This window comes from Anolis sagrei, chromosome 11, assembly GCF_037176765.1.
Source record: "Anolis sagrei isolate rAnoSag1 chromosome 11, rAnoSag1.mat, whole genome shotgun sequence".
Taxonomy (NCBI): domain Eukaryota; kingdom Metazoa; phylum Chordata; class Lepidosauria; order Squamata; family Dactyloidae; genus Anolis; species Anolis sagrei.
The window spans coordinates 18,203,657-18,220,000 of record NC_090031.1 but is presented as its reverse complement, the minus strand read 5'-3'; the positions used below and the strand labels follow the sequence as shown (position 1 = coordinate 18,220,000).

Sequence of the window (16,344 nt, the reverse complement as noted above, 5' to 3'; positions counted from 1 at the left end):
GAACGAAAGAAAGGAACGAAAGAAAGAAAAGAAGGAATGAAAGAAAGAAGAAAGAAGGGAACAAACGAAAGAAAGAAAAGAAGGAAGGAAGAAAAGATTGAAAGGAAGAAGAAAGAAAGAAAGGAAGGAACGAAAGAAAGAAGAACAAAAGAAAGGAACTAAAGAAATAAAAGAAGGAAAGAAAGAAGAAAGAAAGGAATGAAAGAAATAAAGTAGAAAGAAAGAAAGGAACAAACGAAAGAAAGAAAAGAACGAAGGAAGGAAGGAAGAAACGAAAGAAAGAAAAGAACGAAAGGAAGAAGAAAGGAAGGAAGGAATGAAAGGAATGAGTGAAAGAAAGAAGAACAAAAGAAAGGAACTAAAGAAAGAAAAGAAGGAAAGAAAGAAGAAAGAAAGGAATGAAAGGAAGAAGAAAGGAAGGAAGGAACGAACGAACGAAAGAAAGAAAGAACAAAAGAAAGGAACGAAAGAAATAAAAGAAGGAAAGAAAGAAGAAAGAAAGGAACAAAAGAAAGAAAAGAACGAAGGAAGGAAGAAACGAAAGAAAGAAAAGAACGAAAGGAAGAAGAAAGAAAGGAAGGAACGAAAGGAACGACTGAAATAAAGAACAAAAGAAAGGAACGAAAGAAAGAAAAGAAGGAAAGAAAGGAATGAAAGAAAGAAGAAAGAAAGGAACAAAAGAAAGAAAGAAAAGAAGGAAGAAAAGAACAAAAGGACAAAGGAAGGAAGGAACGAAAGAAAAAACAAAAGAAAGGAACGAAAGAAAGAAAAGAAGGAAAGAAAGAAAGAAGGAACTGAGGAATGAAAGAAAGAAGAAAGAAAGGAACAAACAAAAGAAAGAAAAGAACGAAGGAAGGAAGGAAGGAGAAAGAGGAAGGAAGGAAAGGGAGGGGAAAGGAAGGCAAGAGGAAGGAAGGTTGAAAGGGTGGAAGGGGAGGGAGAAGAAGGAGGAGGAAGATAGGAAAGAGAGAATGAAGGATGGAAGGAGAAAGAGGGAGGTAAAGAAGGGAGGGAGGTAAGAAGAAAGGAAAGAGGGAAGGAAGGAAATGCAAAAGGGAAGGAAAGAAGGAAGGAAGGAAGGAAGGAAGGAAGGAAGAAAGGAAGGTAGATCAGGGCCAGAAAAGAAAGGAAAGGAAAAGTGGCGTAATAATAATAAGGAGGAGGAGGAACGGGAGGAAGGTAGCACTAGAAGGATAGGAGGAAGAGGAAAGGAAGGAATGAAGGAATCATTGAATCATAGAATCCTAGAGTTGGAAGAGACCTCATGGGCCATCCAGTCCAACCCTATTCTGCCAAGAAGCAGGAATATTGCATTCAAATCACCCCCGACAGATGGCTATCCAGCCTCCGTTTAAAAGCTTCCAAAGAAGGAGCCTCCACCACGCTCCGAGGCAGAGAGTTCCACTGCTGAACGGCTCTCACAGTCAGGAAGTTCTTCCTCATGTTCAGATGAAATCTTCTCTCTTGTAGTTTGAAACTAGGATTGCTCCGCATCCTAGTCTCCAGGGAAGCAGAAAGGAAGGAAGATAGTGGATAGATCAGGGCTAGAAAGGAAAGGAAAAGTTAAAGTGCCATCATAATTGTCATAATAATAATAATAATAATAATAATAATAATAATAATAATATAATGAAAGGAAGGGAGGAGGAAGGAAGGAAGGAAGGAAGGAAGGAAGGAGGGAGGGAGGGAGGGAGGGAGGGAGGGAGGGAGGGAGGGAGGGAGGGAGATGGAAGATCAGGGCTAGAAGGGAAAAGAAAAGAAAAAGTGCAATCATAATTATCATAGTAGTAGTAGTAATAATAATAATAATATAATGAAAGGAAGGGAGGAAGGCAAGACACTAGAAGGAAAGGAGGAGGGAGGGAGGGAGGAAGGAAGGAAGGAAGGAAGGAAGGAAGGAAGGAAGGAAGGAAGGAAGAAGAAGATCAGGGCTAGAAGGGAAAAGAAAAGAAAAAGTGCCATCATAATTGTCATAGTAGTAGTAGTAGTAGTAGTAATAATAATAATAATAATAATAATAATAATAATAATAATATAATGAAAGGAAAGTGATGGTGACACTAGAAGGAAAGGAGGAAGGACAGAAGGAAGGAAGGAAGATGGAAGATAGATTAGGGCCAGAAAGGAAAGGAAAAGAAAAAGTGGCATCATAATAGTCAAAAGAAGAATGAGGAGGAGGAAAAGAAGGGGGGAAGGTGAAAGAAAGAAACAGAAAAAAAGAAAAAAAGAGGAATCGGGGCCAGAAAAGAAATGAAAGGAAAAGAAAAAGTGGCATCACCATAGTCACATTATTATTATTATTATTATTATTATTATTATTATGAAAGGAAGGGAGGAAGGTGACACTAGAAGGAAAGGAGGGGGAAGGAAGTGAGGGAGGGAGGAAGATAGATAGATCAGTGCCAGAAAGGAAAGGAAAGGAAAGGAATGGAAAAGAAAAAGTGACATCATAACAGTCAGGAGGAGGAGGAGGAAGGAAGAGAGGAAGTTGACACTAGAAGGAAAGAAGAAAGAGGAATTAGATGGATGGTTGGATGGATAGATAGATAGATAGATAGATAGATAGATAGATAGATAGATCATAGCCAGAAAGGAAAGGGGGGAAAAGTCATAATAATAATAGGGAGGGAGGGAGGGAGGAAGTTGACACTAGAAGGAAAGAAGGAAGAGGAAGGAAGATAGATAGATAGATAGATAGATAGATAGATAGATAGATAGATAGATAGATAGATAGGTATCATGGCCAGAAAGGAAACGGGGGAGAAAATGGTATTATAACAGTAATAATAATAAAATCATAGAATCATAGAATCAAAGAGTTGGAAGAGACCTCATGGGCCATCCAGTCCAACCCCATTCTGCCAAGAAGCAGGAATATTGCATTCAAATCTCCCCTGACAAATGGCCATCCAGCCTCTGCTTAAAAGCTTCCAAAGAAGGAGCCTCCACCACACTCCGGGGCAGAGAGTTCCACTGCTGAACGGCTCTCACAGTCAGGAAGTTCTTCCTAATGTTCAGATGGAATCTCCTCTCTTGTAGTTTGAAGCCATTGTTCCGCGTCCTAGTCTCCAAGGAAGCAGAAAACAAGCTTGCTCCCTCCTCCCTGTGGCTTCCTCTCACATATTTATACATGGCTATCATGTCTCCTCTCAGCCTTCTCTTCTTCAGGCTAAACATGCCCAGTTCCCTAAGCCGCTCCTCATAGGGCTTGTTCTCCAGACCCTTGATCATTTTAGTCACCCTCCTCTGGACACATTCCAGCTTGTCAATATCTCTCTTGAATTGTGGTGCCCAGAATTGGACACAATATTCCAGGTGTGGTCTAACCAAAGCAGAATAGAGGGGTAGCATTACTTCCCTAGATCTAGACACTATGCTCCTATTGATGCAGGCCAAAATCCCATTGGCTTTTTTTGCCGCCACATCACATTGTTGGCTCATGTTTAACTTGTTGTCCACAAGGACTCCAAGATCTTTTTCACACGTACTGCTCTCGAGCCAGGCGTCCCCCATTCTGTATCTTTGCATTTCATTTTTTCTGCCAAAGTGGAGTATCTTGCATTTGTCACTGTTGAACTTCATTTTGTTAGTAATAATAATAATAATTATAGTAATAATAATAGAAAGGGAGGGAGGAAGTTGACATAATAATCTCTCTATTTTCATAAAGGTGAAAATACGTATGTGTGTATGTGGCTGGAGTGTCCACTTACATAGACAAGCTCCACAAACAGCTCTAGCTCCCACTCCTCAGGAGACACCAAATACCCTCCCTCCAATCACATTGCAGGATATTGCGAGGGCCATGAACATGTCCAAGAGTCCTGCCAATGTCCTCCATCCAACACCACACTGCCCACCACCCAAGGGAAGGCTTTCAGATGGGGACCATTCCCTCCTAGATTGTATGTGTTTCCTACACCACAGACATCCCATTGTATCATACCCTCTCCGTTGGTGTGGAATTTGCATAACCCTGCCTACTGCCTCTCCCTTAACCCTTTCCTATTCTTTTCTATGGCGCACAGCAAACAGAGGAATTGATCAGCAACTGACCACACTAGAGAGCTTTGGAGAGAATTCACCATGATTTATAGGAGTTGTAGGTCCTGAGATGTATAGTTCACCTGCAAGCTAAGAACTGCACCTGAACTCCATCAATGAAGGACTTGGAACTAACTTGGCACACAGAACCCCATGACTCCCTTTATGTCCTGGTGTGGTTTCGGGGAGGATGGACCAAAGATGATGGTGTTTGCAGTACTTTCAATCATTTTTGGCTCCCACTGACCACTGCAACCCTCACAAATGATGGATTTTGTTGTCAAACAGAGCTCCCATGACCCACTTTACTTTTGCTGAGGTTTGGGGGATGATGGACCACAGATGATGGGATTTGCAGTACCTTTTAGAGATCACTGTGGCCCCCATGAATGACAGATTGGGACCAAACTTGGGTCACAGACACCCCCATGACCCCCTTTACGTCCTGGTGCAGTTTGGGGGGGATGGACCACAGATGATGGAATTTGCAGTACCTTCAGTCATTTTTAGAGATCATGATCATCTGTGGTCCATCCCTAGCCAAAACCACACCAGGATGTAAAGGGTTACATCCTGGTGTGGTTTTGGCTAGGGATGGACCACAGATAATGGGATTTGCAGTACCTTCAGTCATTTTTAGAGATCACTACGACCCACACGAATGACAGACCGGGACCGAACTTGGCACACAGACACCCCCATGACCCCCTTTACATCCTGGTGTGGTTTGGGGGGGATGGACCACAGATGATGTAATTTGCAGTTTCTTCACCCACTTTTAGAGATCACTGCGACCCACATAAATGACAGACCGGGACCAAACTTGGCACACAGACCCACCTCACATCCTGCCAAAGTTTGGGAGAGGACAAACTGTGGATGATAGGGTTTGCAGTACCTTCACCCACTTCCAGAGAACACTGTGACCCCCACGAAGGATGGGCCTGAACCAAACTTTGAACACAGAACCCCCATGATCAGCAGAATATACTGGAGCGCTTGGAGGGGAATTCACCTTTATTTGGGGGAGTTGCAGTTCACTTACATCCAGAGAGCACTGTGAAACCAAACAATGATAGATCTGGACCAAATTTAGCATGCATACCCGATATGCCCAAATTTGAATACTGGAGGGGTTTGGGAGAGATTGACATAGAGTTTTGGGAGTTGTAGTTCACCTACAACCAGAGAAACACAGAATCCCCATGACCAACCGAACCTACTGGAGTGGTTTCAGGAGACTGACTCACCATAGTGGGAGTTGTAGTTCACCCTACAGCCAGAGAGCACACGGAACTCCACCCATGATGCATCTAGAGCAAACTTGTGCAACATGACAAACTAAGTACTGGTGGAGTTTCAGGGGGTTAACCTGGCATGATGGGAGTTGTAGTTCGCCCACAAGCATATGCATTTGGTACAGTTACAACATTGACAACACCAGGTACCCAAACTAGTATAAATAAATAATAAATATCATAAATTTAAGAGAGAGAAAAGTAATAGTCAATTATTATTATTATATTATTATTATTATTATTTAAGAGACTGAAAATGGCATAATAATAATAATAATAATAATAATAATAATATAAGAGTGAAAAAGTGCCATAATAGTTTGTTATTATTATTATTATTATTATTATTATTTAAGAGATAGAAAATGGCATAATAACAGTAATAATAAATAAATATAAAAGAGAAAAAGTGCCATAATAGTCTATTATTATTATTATTATTATTATTATTATTAGACAGAAAATGGCATAATAATAATAATAGTAATAATAAATATAAGAGAGAGAAAGTACCATAATAGTCTATTATTATTATTATTATTATTATTAAAAAGATAGAAAATGGCATAATAATAATAATAGTAATAATAAATAAATATAAAAGAGAAAAAGTGCCATAATAGTATATTATTATTATTATTATTATTAAAGAGACAGAAAATGGCATAATAATAATAATAGTAATAATAAATATAAGAAAGAAAAAGTACTATAATAGTCTATTATTATTATTATTATTATTATTATTATTTAAGAGACAGAAAATGGTATAATAATAGTAATAATAAATAATAAATATAAGAGAGAAAAAGTACCATAATAGTCTATTATTATTATTATTATTATTATTATTATTATTATTTAAGAGACAGAAAATGCTATAATAATAATAATAATAATAATAGTCCATTAAAATCAGGCCAATATCCCACTCCTGCCTTGGCTGACTTTTCCATTGAGCCTGTATTTAGTCTAATGGCTCAGCAGTTAAAGGGGAATTCCTTTGAGAAGCATTGGGATGATGTCCTTTTCTTTGGCAAACTATGCATTCATTGCAATGTCTTTCTTTTGCAGAAGCCACATGGGCTGGATCCGCAGGAATGGCGCCGAAGGGCCACCGCCATGCAGACGGTCTTTGAGGGCCTGGTCCACTCTTCCACAGACAGCGTTCGGCGGGCAAAGACAGGTCAGTGGGGCATCTGCACTGGGGAGTTAACCCACTGCTGAATGGCTCTCACAATCTAGAAGTTCAGACTGTGTTCAGATGGAATCTCCTCTCTTGTAGTTTGAAGCCATTGTTCCATTGTGTCCTAGTCTCCAGGGAAGCAGAAAACAAGCTTGCTCCCTCCTCCCTGTGGCTTTCTTTCACATATTTATACATGGCTATCATATCCCCTCTCAGCCTTCTCTTCTTCAGGCTAAACATGCCCAGCTCCTTAAGCCGCTCCTCATACGGCTTGTTCTCCAGACCCTTGATCATTTTAGTCGCTCTCCTCTGGACACATTCTAGCTTGGCAATATCTCTCTTGAATTGTGGTGCCCAGAATTGGACACAATATTCCAGGTGTGGTCTAACCAAGGCAGAATAGAGGGGTAGCATGACTTCCTTAGATCTCGACACTATGCTCCTATTGATTCAGGCCAAAATGCCATTGGCTTTTTTTGCTGCCACATCACATTGTTGGCTCATGTTTAACTTGTTGTCCACGAGGACTCCAAGATCTTTTTCACACATACTGCTCTCAAGCAGTACTGTCTTGTGCCAGAGTCTTTGCATTATTATTTACTTATTATTATTATTATTATTATTATTATTATTATTATTATTATTCTGAAACAAAAACACAGTATGTCACAGCAAACGATATATATATGTGTGTGTGTGTGTGTGTGTGTGTGTGTGTGTATGTGTGTGTGTATGTGCTGGATTTCGTATCACAAAATCACAAGTCAAACACTTCCCAAGCGTCTAGGACTGTGTGATGTATTTTCAAATTATATTATTATTACTAGCTGTCCCCTGCCATCTGTTGCTGTGGCCCAGTCTGGTGATCTGGAAAATAAAGTAATGAGAAAGTGTTTCTAATATATGTAATTCCTTTCTGCTTGTGAGGAAACAGTATTGCTTGTTGTTTCTTTGTCAGTGTTGATGTGGAGAGTGTCTGGTTTGCCTACTCTGGAATATGCAACATATCATAGTCCTTCTTTAAGGGTCTCTTTCAAATCTATGATACTATATCTATGTGTGTGTGTGAGAATCATATCTATCTATCTATATCTATGGTTGGATGGCTGTTTGTCAGGAGGGCTTTGATTAGGTTTTCTTGCCCTAGTGAAAAGAGTTGGACTGGATGGCCTTGAGTATTTTCTGTTGGTCATGGGGGTTCTGTGTGGGAAGTTTGACCCATTTCTGTCGTTTGTGGGTTTCAGAATGCTCTTTAATTGTAGTGAACTATAAATCCCAGTAACTACAACTCCCAAATGTCAAGGTCTATTTCCTCCAAACTCCATCTGTGTTCATATTTAGTCATATGGGACTTTGTGTCAAGTTTGGTCCAGATCCATCATTGTTTGAGTCCACACTGCTCTCTGGATGTAGGTGAAGTACAACTCCCAAACTCAAGGTCAATGCCCACCAAACCCTTCCAGTGTGTTCTGTTGGTCATGGAAGTCCTGTGTGCCATGTTTGTTTGAATTCCATCATTGGTGGAGTTCAGAATGCTCTTTAATTGTAGTGAACTATAAATCCCAGCAACTACAAATCCCAAATGTCAAGGTCTATTTCCTCCAAACTCCATCTGTGTTCATATTTAGTCATATGAGACTTTGTGTCAAGTTTGGTCCAGATCCATCATTGTTTGAGTCCACAGTGCTCTCTGGATGTGGGTGAACTATAATTCCCAAACTCAAGGTCAGTGTCCACGAAATCTTTCCAGTTTTTTCTGTTGGTCATGGGAGCCCTGTGTGCTAAGTTTGGCCCAATTCCATCATTGGTGGAGTTCAGAATGCTCTTTGATTGTAGGTGAACTATAAATCCCAGTAACTACGAATCCCAAATATCAAGGTCTATTTCCTCCAAACTCCATCTGTGTTCATATTTAGGCATATGGAATTTTTGTGTCAAGTTTGGTCCAGATCCATTACTGTTTGAGTCCACAGTGCTCTCTGGATGTAGGTGAACTACAACTCCCAAACTCAAGGTCAATGCCCACCAAACCCTTCCAGTGTGTTCTGTTGCTCATGGAAGTCCTGTGTGCCATGTTTGGTTGAATTCCATCATTGGTGGAGTTCAGAATGCTCTTTGATTGTAGGTGAACTATAAATCCCAGCAACTACAAATCCCAAATGTCAAGGTCTATTTCCTCCAAACTCCATCTGTGTTCATATTTGGGCATATGGAATTTTTGTGTCAAGTTTGGTCCAGATCCATCCTTGTTTGAGTCCACAGTGCTCTCTGGATGTAGGTGAAGAACAACTCCCAAACTCAAGGTCAATGCCCACCAAACCCTTCCATTGTGTTCTGTTGCTCATGGAAGTCCTGTGTGCCATATTTGGTTCAATTCCATCATTGGTGGAGTTCAGAATGCTCTTTGATTGTAGGTGAACTATAAATCCCAGCAACTACAACTCCCAAATGTCAAGGTCTATTTCCCCCAAACTCCATCTGTGTTCATATTTGGGTGTATTGAGAGCTTGTGCCAAGTTTGGTCCAGATCCATCATTGTTTGAGTCCACAGTGTTCTCTGGATGTGGGTGAACTATAATTCCCAAACTCAAGGTCAATGTCCACCAAACCCTTCCAGTATTTTCTGTTGGTCCAGTATTTTCTGTTGGTCATGGGAGCCCTGTGTGCTAAGTTTGGCCCAATTTCCATCATTGGTGGAGTTCAGAATGCTCTTTGATTGTAGGTGAACTATAAATCCCAGCAACGACAATTCCCAAATGACAAAATCAATTTTTTTGAGTGGAGGACATACATTGGACTGTTATGTGCCTTGTGTCCAAATGTGGTGTCAATTCCCCCAGTGGTTTTTGAATTCTGATGGTAGCACGAACTAACATGACATTTTTATTTATATAGATTGTTGTTGTTGGTGGTGGTGGTGGTGGTGGTGTTGGTCCCCTTCTGTTGTCCCTGGGAGGTGTTTCTAAGCCCAAGCCTCTCCGCTTCCCCTTCTGGGCCCAGATTTGCAGAGGGAAAACCACCTTTTGGCGTGGATTTTTCAAGCCTATCACTCCTTCGCCTTGGGAGTGATAGGCTTGCTTTCGGAAGGATCCCGAAAGCCTTATGAGGGGCAAATACGGGCTGCGCCTCCCCTCCCTGCCTGCCTCCCCTTCGCCATGGAAACCTGCTTTGGAGGCGTTTGCCCAGGGCTTTGGCCCTAATCCCTCTTTGGGGGGCGGCCATAACAGTAATAAAAATGTCATTTTATCCGGATCAGCGACAGGGAAGAACCCGGATCGACTCAAAGCTCTGTTTGCAAAGCAAAGCGCCAAACAGTCGTCTCCTCCGCTGCTGCTTCTCCTCCTCCTCCTCTTCCTTTCCGCGCAGCCCTTTCTTGCAAGGAAGAAAGAGGAGAAGGAAGGGCAACAGGGTCCATTTGTTGCAAAGAGAGGCATGGGGACGATGGGAGATGTAATCCCCCACCCGAGACCCATCGCAGCCCATGTTGTGGTATATAATTGTTATATTATAATGCATTATATATTATTACAGTGTTCCCTCACTTATTGCAAGGGTTACATTCCAGGATCACCCCCAATAAGTGAAAATCCACAAAGTAGGGATGCTATATTTATTTTAATACTTATACATTATTTTAATAGTTATACACTATTCTATACGCTAGTTTATAAAAACTTGAAATAAAGTCTGGAGGGAGGGAGGGAGGATTAGGGAGGGAAAGCGCTTAAGAGAGCGGCAGCAGCAAAAACCCACAAAACAGCGAAAATACCGCGATATATATTTTAAATTAATATTTTTTAAAAACTGCAAAACAGCGAGTCCACTAAAAGCAAACCACGAAATAGGGAGGGAACACTGAGGGCATTATATTACTGTATATATTCGAGTATAAGCCTACTTTTTCAGACCTTTTTTACTCGAGTCAAGGTTATTTATTACTAGCTTGGGGACCCAGCGCTGCCCGGGTTATTTGAGAAAGGAATTGTGTATCAAGGTTGGTCTTTATCCGTTATGTATATGGCTCACAGTGGTCTCAGGAAGTTAGTGAAGGTACTGTGAGTCCCATCATCTGTGGTCCATCTTCCTCCAAATTGCACCAGAATGGAGAGTGGGTCGTGGGAGCTCTGTGTGCCAAGTTTTGTTCTTGATCAGTCATTGGATGAGGGTCACAGTGGTCTCAGAAAGTGGGTTTAGGTACTGCAAGTCCCATCATCCATAGTCTGTTCTCCCCCAAACCTCACCAGAATGTTGACTTGGCCAAGGGGGCTCTCTGTGCCAAGTTTGGTCTTTCTTGGTATTTGGGTAAGTGTGGCTGTGGTTTCAGGAAGTGAGTGAAGGTACTGCAAGTCCCATCATCCATCGTCCGTCATCCTCCAAACGGCATAGGGATGCAGAGTGCGTCATGGGGGCTCTATGTGCCAAGTTTGGTCTTGATCAGACATTAGATGAGGGTTGCAGCCGTCTTGGGAAGGGAGTGGAGGTACTTGAAGTCCCATCATCCATGGTCTGTCCTCCTCGAAAGTGCACCAGGATGTAGAGTGGGTCATGGGGACTCTGTGTGCTAAGTTTGATCTTGATCAGTCATTGGCGAGGGTCTCAGTGGTCTCAGGAAGTGAGTGAAGTGACTGCAAGTCCCATCATCCATTGCCAAAGTCTTCCAAACCGCACCAGGATGTAGAGTGGGTAATGAGGGCTCTTTGTGATCCATAATTGTTGGCAGTTGTAATGGTCTTAGGAAGGGAGTGCAGGTATTGTAAGTCCCATCGTCCATGGTGCATCCCCCTCCAAACTGCACCAGGATGTAGTGTGTATCATGGAGACTCAGCGTGCCAAGTTTGGTCTTTATCGGTAGTTGGATGAAGGTTGCAGTGGTCTCAAAAATTGAGCAAAGGTACTGCAAGTCCCATAATCCATGGTCCATCCCCAGCCAAACCACACCAGGCCGTAAAGTGGGTCATGAGAGGTCTATGTGCCAAGTTTGGTCCTGATCATTGGATGAGGTTAACAGCGGTCTCAGAATGTGAGCGATGGTACTGCAAGTCCCATCATCCATGGTTCAGCCTCCTCCAAACTGCAGTAGGATGTCGAGTGGGTTTTCCAGGCTCTGTGTGCCAAGTTTGGTTTGCATTGGTAATTTTCTGACACAGCTCCTGGCCTTTTCCTTTCCTCTCTTTGTCATCTCAGAATCTTGGAATTGAGGGTGGCCAATCAGAGACCATATGCAAATAGCACCACAGCGGCAGCCAATCAGAACGCTGGCACATACTCCTCCGCTCGCACCGCCACACGTCCGCCGCATACAAACATTGACTTTTACTATATGTATAGATTTTACTCTGTTACAAATACGTAATAAATGTATTATTATTGTTATTATTATTATTATTATTATTATTATTATTACATTTATTATTTCACTTTATTATTGTTGTTATTATTACATTTATTATTTGGAAGAGACCTGGTGGGCCATCATCCAGTCCAACCCCATTCTGCCAAGAAGCAGGACAATCGCATTCAAAGCAACCCCGACAGATGGCCATCCAGCCTCTGTTTCAAAGCCTCCAAAGAAGGAGCCTCCGCCACACTCCGGGGCAGAGAGTTCCACTGCTGAATAGCTCTCACAGCCAGGAAGTTTGAAAAGTCAAAAACTGATTTTTCTTAAGTACTTGGTGGAAGGGGTCAATGGGATATTAACAAAATAATAATAATAATAATAATAATAATAATAATAATAATAATGTTATTATATTGATATTATGATCTGTCTATTTGGGAGCTGTCATTGGGCTGAGGTCAACTCCTTCCACCGGAAGCGTCTCAAGCCTTGCAAATGAATATAACTATAATAATAATAATAATAATAATAATAATAATAATAAATGTGTGAAATTATGATCTCTCTCTTTTGAGCTGAGCTGGATCCCTTTGCAAAGTGTTTTCTCTGCGAAGGCCTTTTCCCTTCATGCTTATTTATCTGCTCTGTCCCTGGCAGCTCTGCAGTCCTTCATCCGCGCTTACGCCACGTTCCCTTCTTCCTTGCGGACCATCTTCTGCCTGCGCTCCCTCCACCTGGGACACCTGGCCAAGAGCTTCGGCCTCCGAGACGCACCAGGCAACCTCAGCGCCTCCATTGCGCCCCAGAAGCAAGGCAAGAAGCAGGAGAAGAGGAAAAGGTTCGCAGACCTCCCTCCCTGCCTCCCTCCCTTCCTTCCTTCCTTCCTTCCTTCCTTCCTTCCTTCCTTCCTTCCATCTGCCAGGAGGGATTGCATTGTGTCTTCCTCATTTGACTGCGCTGGTTGGCCCTCTTTGGGAGAGCCTTCTGACTCTATTGTTCGTATATATTATTATTTAAGCAGGCTGGATGGCCCTCTGCTGGGAGGGATCAGATGGTGCCTTCCTGCATAATAGAATTGAACCAGAGACTCCTCTCAACTGTATTATTATTATTGTTCTTAATGTTATTGTTAATATTATTACTATTATTATTATTATTATTATTGTGTGGTTGTCCATCTGCCAGGAGGGATCGGATGGTGCCATCCTGCATAATAGAATTGAACCAGAGACTCCTCTCAAGTGTATTATTATTGTTCTTAATGTTATTGTTAATATTATTATTATTATGATTATTATTATTATTGTGTGGGTGTCCATCTGCCAGGAGGGATCAGATTGTGCCTTCCTGTATAATATAATTGAACCAGAGGCTCCTCTCAACTGTATTATTATTATTGTTCTTAATGTTATTGTTAATATTATTATTATTATGATTATTATTATTATTGTGTGGGTGTCCATCTGCCAGGAGGGATCGGATTGTGCCTTCCTGTATAATATAATTGAACCAGAGGCTCCTCTCAACTGTATTATTATTATTGTTCTTAATGTTATTGTTAATATTATTACTATTATTATTATTATTATTATTATTATTATTGTGTGGTTGTCCATCTGCCAGGAGGGATCGGATGGTGCCTTCCTGCATAATAGAATTGAACCAGAGACTCCTCTCAAGTGTATTATTATTGTTCTTAATGTTATTGTTAATATTATTATTATTATTATGATTATTATTATTATTGTGTGGGTGTCCATCTGCCAGGAGGGATCGGATTGTGCCTTCCTGTATAATATAATTGAACCAGAGGCTCCTCTCAACTGTATTATTATTATTGTTCTTAATGTTATTGTTAATATTATTACTATTATTATTATTGTGTGGTTGTCCATCTGCCAGGAGGGATCGGATGATGCCTTCCTGCATAATAGAATTGAACCAGAGACTCCTCTCAAGTGTATTATTATTATTGTTCTTAATGTTATTGTTAATATTATTATTATTATTATTGTGTGGGTGTCCATCTGCCAGGAGGGATCGGATTGTGCCTTCCTGCATAATAGAATTGAACGAGAGACTCCTCTCAACTGTATTATTATTGTTCTTAATGTTATTGTTAATATTATTATTATTATTATTATTATTATTATTATTATGTGGGTGTCCATCTGCCAGGAGGGATCAGATGGTGGCTTCCTGCAGCTTTTAGAGGCTCCTCCCAAATGTATTATTATTGTTGTATTATTGTTGTTATTAATGTTATTGTTGTTGTTGTTGTTATTATTATTATTATTATTGAGCAGTGGGCGAGTGTCCATCTGCCAGGAGGGATGGGATGGTGCCTTCCTGCAAAATAGAATGGAACCAGAGGCCTTTAGAAGCTCTTCCCGACTTTATTATTACTATTGTTGTTAACATTGATGTTGTTGTTGTTGTTGAGCAGTGAGGAGGTGTCCATCTGCCAGGAGGGATTGGATGGTGCCTTCCTGCATAACAGACTGGGGATCAGACTGGATGGCCTTTAGAGGTTCCTCCCAACTCTATTATTACTATTTTATGTGTGTGACTCTATGGGGAAATCCAACCCCATGGAAGGCTTCTTGGGCAGCGGATGGACAGAAGGAGTCAGAGGAGAAGAAAAAGAAAGAAAGAAAGAAAGAAAGAAAGAAAGAAAGAAAGAATATTTATACATGGCTATCATATCTCCTCTCAGCCTTCTCTTCTTCAGGCTAAACATGCCCAGCTCCTTAAGCCGCTCCTCATAGGGCTTGTTCTCCAGACCCTTGATCATTTTAGTCGCCCTTCTCTAGACACATTCCACCTTTCCATCTTTTCCTTCCTTTTCCTTCTTTTCTTCCTTCCTTGCTTCCTTCTTTCCATCTTCCCTTTCCATCTTTTCCTTCTCTTTCCATCCCTCCGTCTATTCCTTCACACTCCATCTTTTTCCTTTCTTTCCCTTTCTTACTCCCTGTCTCTCCTTCCTCCTTTCCTTCCTTTTCTTCTTTCCTTCTCTTGACATCTTTTCCTTCCTTCTTTCTATCTTCCCTTTCCAGCTCTCCCTTTCCATCTTTTCCTTCTGTCTTTTTCTTTCCATCCCTCCCATCCTTCCTTTCCATCTTTCCCTTTCTTTGCCTTTCTTACTTCTTGTCTTTCCTTCCTTCCTTATTTCTTTTCCTCTCTTTCCATCTTTTCCATACTTTTTCCCATCCCTTCCTTTCCATCTTTTCCTCCCTTTCCATCCCTTTCTCATTTTTTCTTCCTTTCTTCCTTTTCTTTCCATCCCTCCCATCCTTCCTTTCCATCTTTTCCTTTCTATGACTTTCTTACTTCCTGTCTCTTCTTCCTCCTTCCTTCCTTCCTTCCTTCCTTCCTTCCTTCCTTCCTTCCTGCTCCTAATCCTCGGTTCCCTTCTTTCTTCCCTGCAGGGACCTTGGGAGGCAGCCTGGCCCCCGGCGCATCCGCTTCTCTGAAATGCTTCGCTCTGAATACATGAGCGGATTGGATCCTGTTTCCTCCCAGCGGAAGAAGAGGAAGCGGAAGCAGGAGGAGGAGGAAGAGGAGCAAAGGTGACCCAGGTGGGCCTTTCCCAATGGGAAGAAGCCCCTTCAAGATGGACAATCCCATAATAAATCTCAAAATTAAAGCCATTCATCATTGTTTTGAATCTCGGTTCCTCTTTATTTTCCCAAAAGGATAGTTTACCATTATTATTATTATTATTATTATTATTATCATCCCAGGATCCTCTTTTCCAAAACTCTGGGTTTTTGCTAAGTCACATTTGGCACATACATCAATGTTTACATTTTCCTCAGTACGGTGGGTTTGGGGCTGAAACCTTTCCATTTTGCATTATTATTATTATTATTATTATTATTGTAGTAGTAGTAGTAGTACTGCTATGGATGGCAGCTTTGAAGTGACTGGACGGACCTTGAAGGAGCTGGGGGTGGTGACGGCCGACAGGGAGCTCTGGCGTGGGCTGGTCCATGAGGTCACGAAGAGTCGGAGACGACTGAACGAATGAACAACAACAAAGTAGTACTGCTATTATTACTATTTATTATAATTACTATTATTATTGCTAGTATTATTACAATTTATTATTATCATTACAATTTATTATAATTACTATTATGGTTGCTGTTATTATTTATTACTACTTTTATTATTAGTCATTACTATTCATCATTATTACTATTTATTATTATTATTTGTATCTGCTATTTTTCTCTAAATAGAGACTCGAAGCAGACCAAAATTAGATTCAAATTTTTAAAAACACAGTATGTCACAGCAAACGAGATATATATACTGACACATACTGTGATTTAAAAGAAAATAAATTATTATTATTATTATTTTACTGACACAAAGCACAGCAAATGAGATCTATATGCTGGATTTCGTATCACAAAATGACAAGTCGAACACTTCCCAAGCATCTAGGACTGTGTGATGTATTATTGTTATTA

General features: G+C 40.9%; 1 protein-coding gene across 1 annotated transcript in view; it reads left to right on the top strand.

Annotated features, from left to right (window-relative positions):
* Positions 1 to 15,533, top strand: part of DDX31 (DEAD-box helicase 31) — a 72,274-nt gene extending 56,741 nt beyond the window's left edge. The window contains exons 18-20 of the mRNA XM_067471981.1: positions 6,417 to 6,528; positions 12,524 to 12,704; positions 15,295 to 15,533. Of these exons, the coding sequence (XP_067328082.1) occupies positions 6,417 to 6,528; positions 12,524 to 12,704; positions 15,295 to 15,439 (438 nt within the window). The 3' untranslated portion in view covers positions 15,440 to 15,533. The remainder of the gene's footprint in view (positions 1 to 6,416; positions 6,529 to 12,523; positions 12,705 to 15,294) is intronic.
* The last annotated feature ends 811 nt before the right edge of the window (positions 15,534 to 16,344 follow it).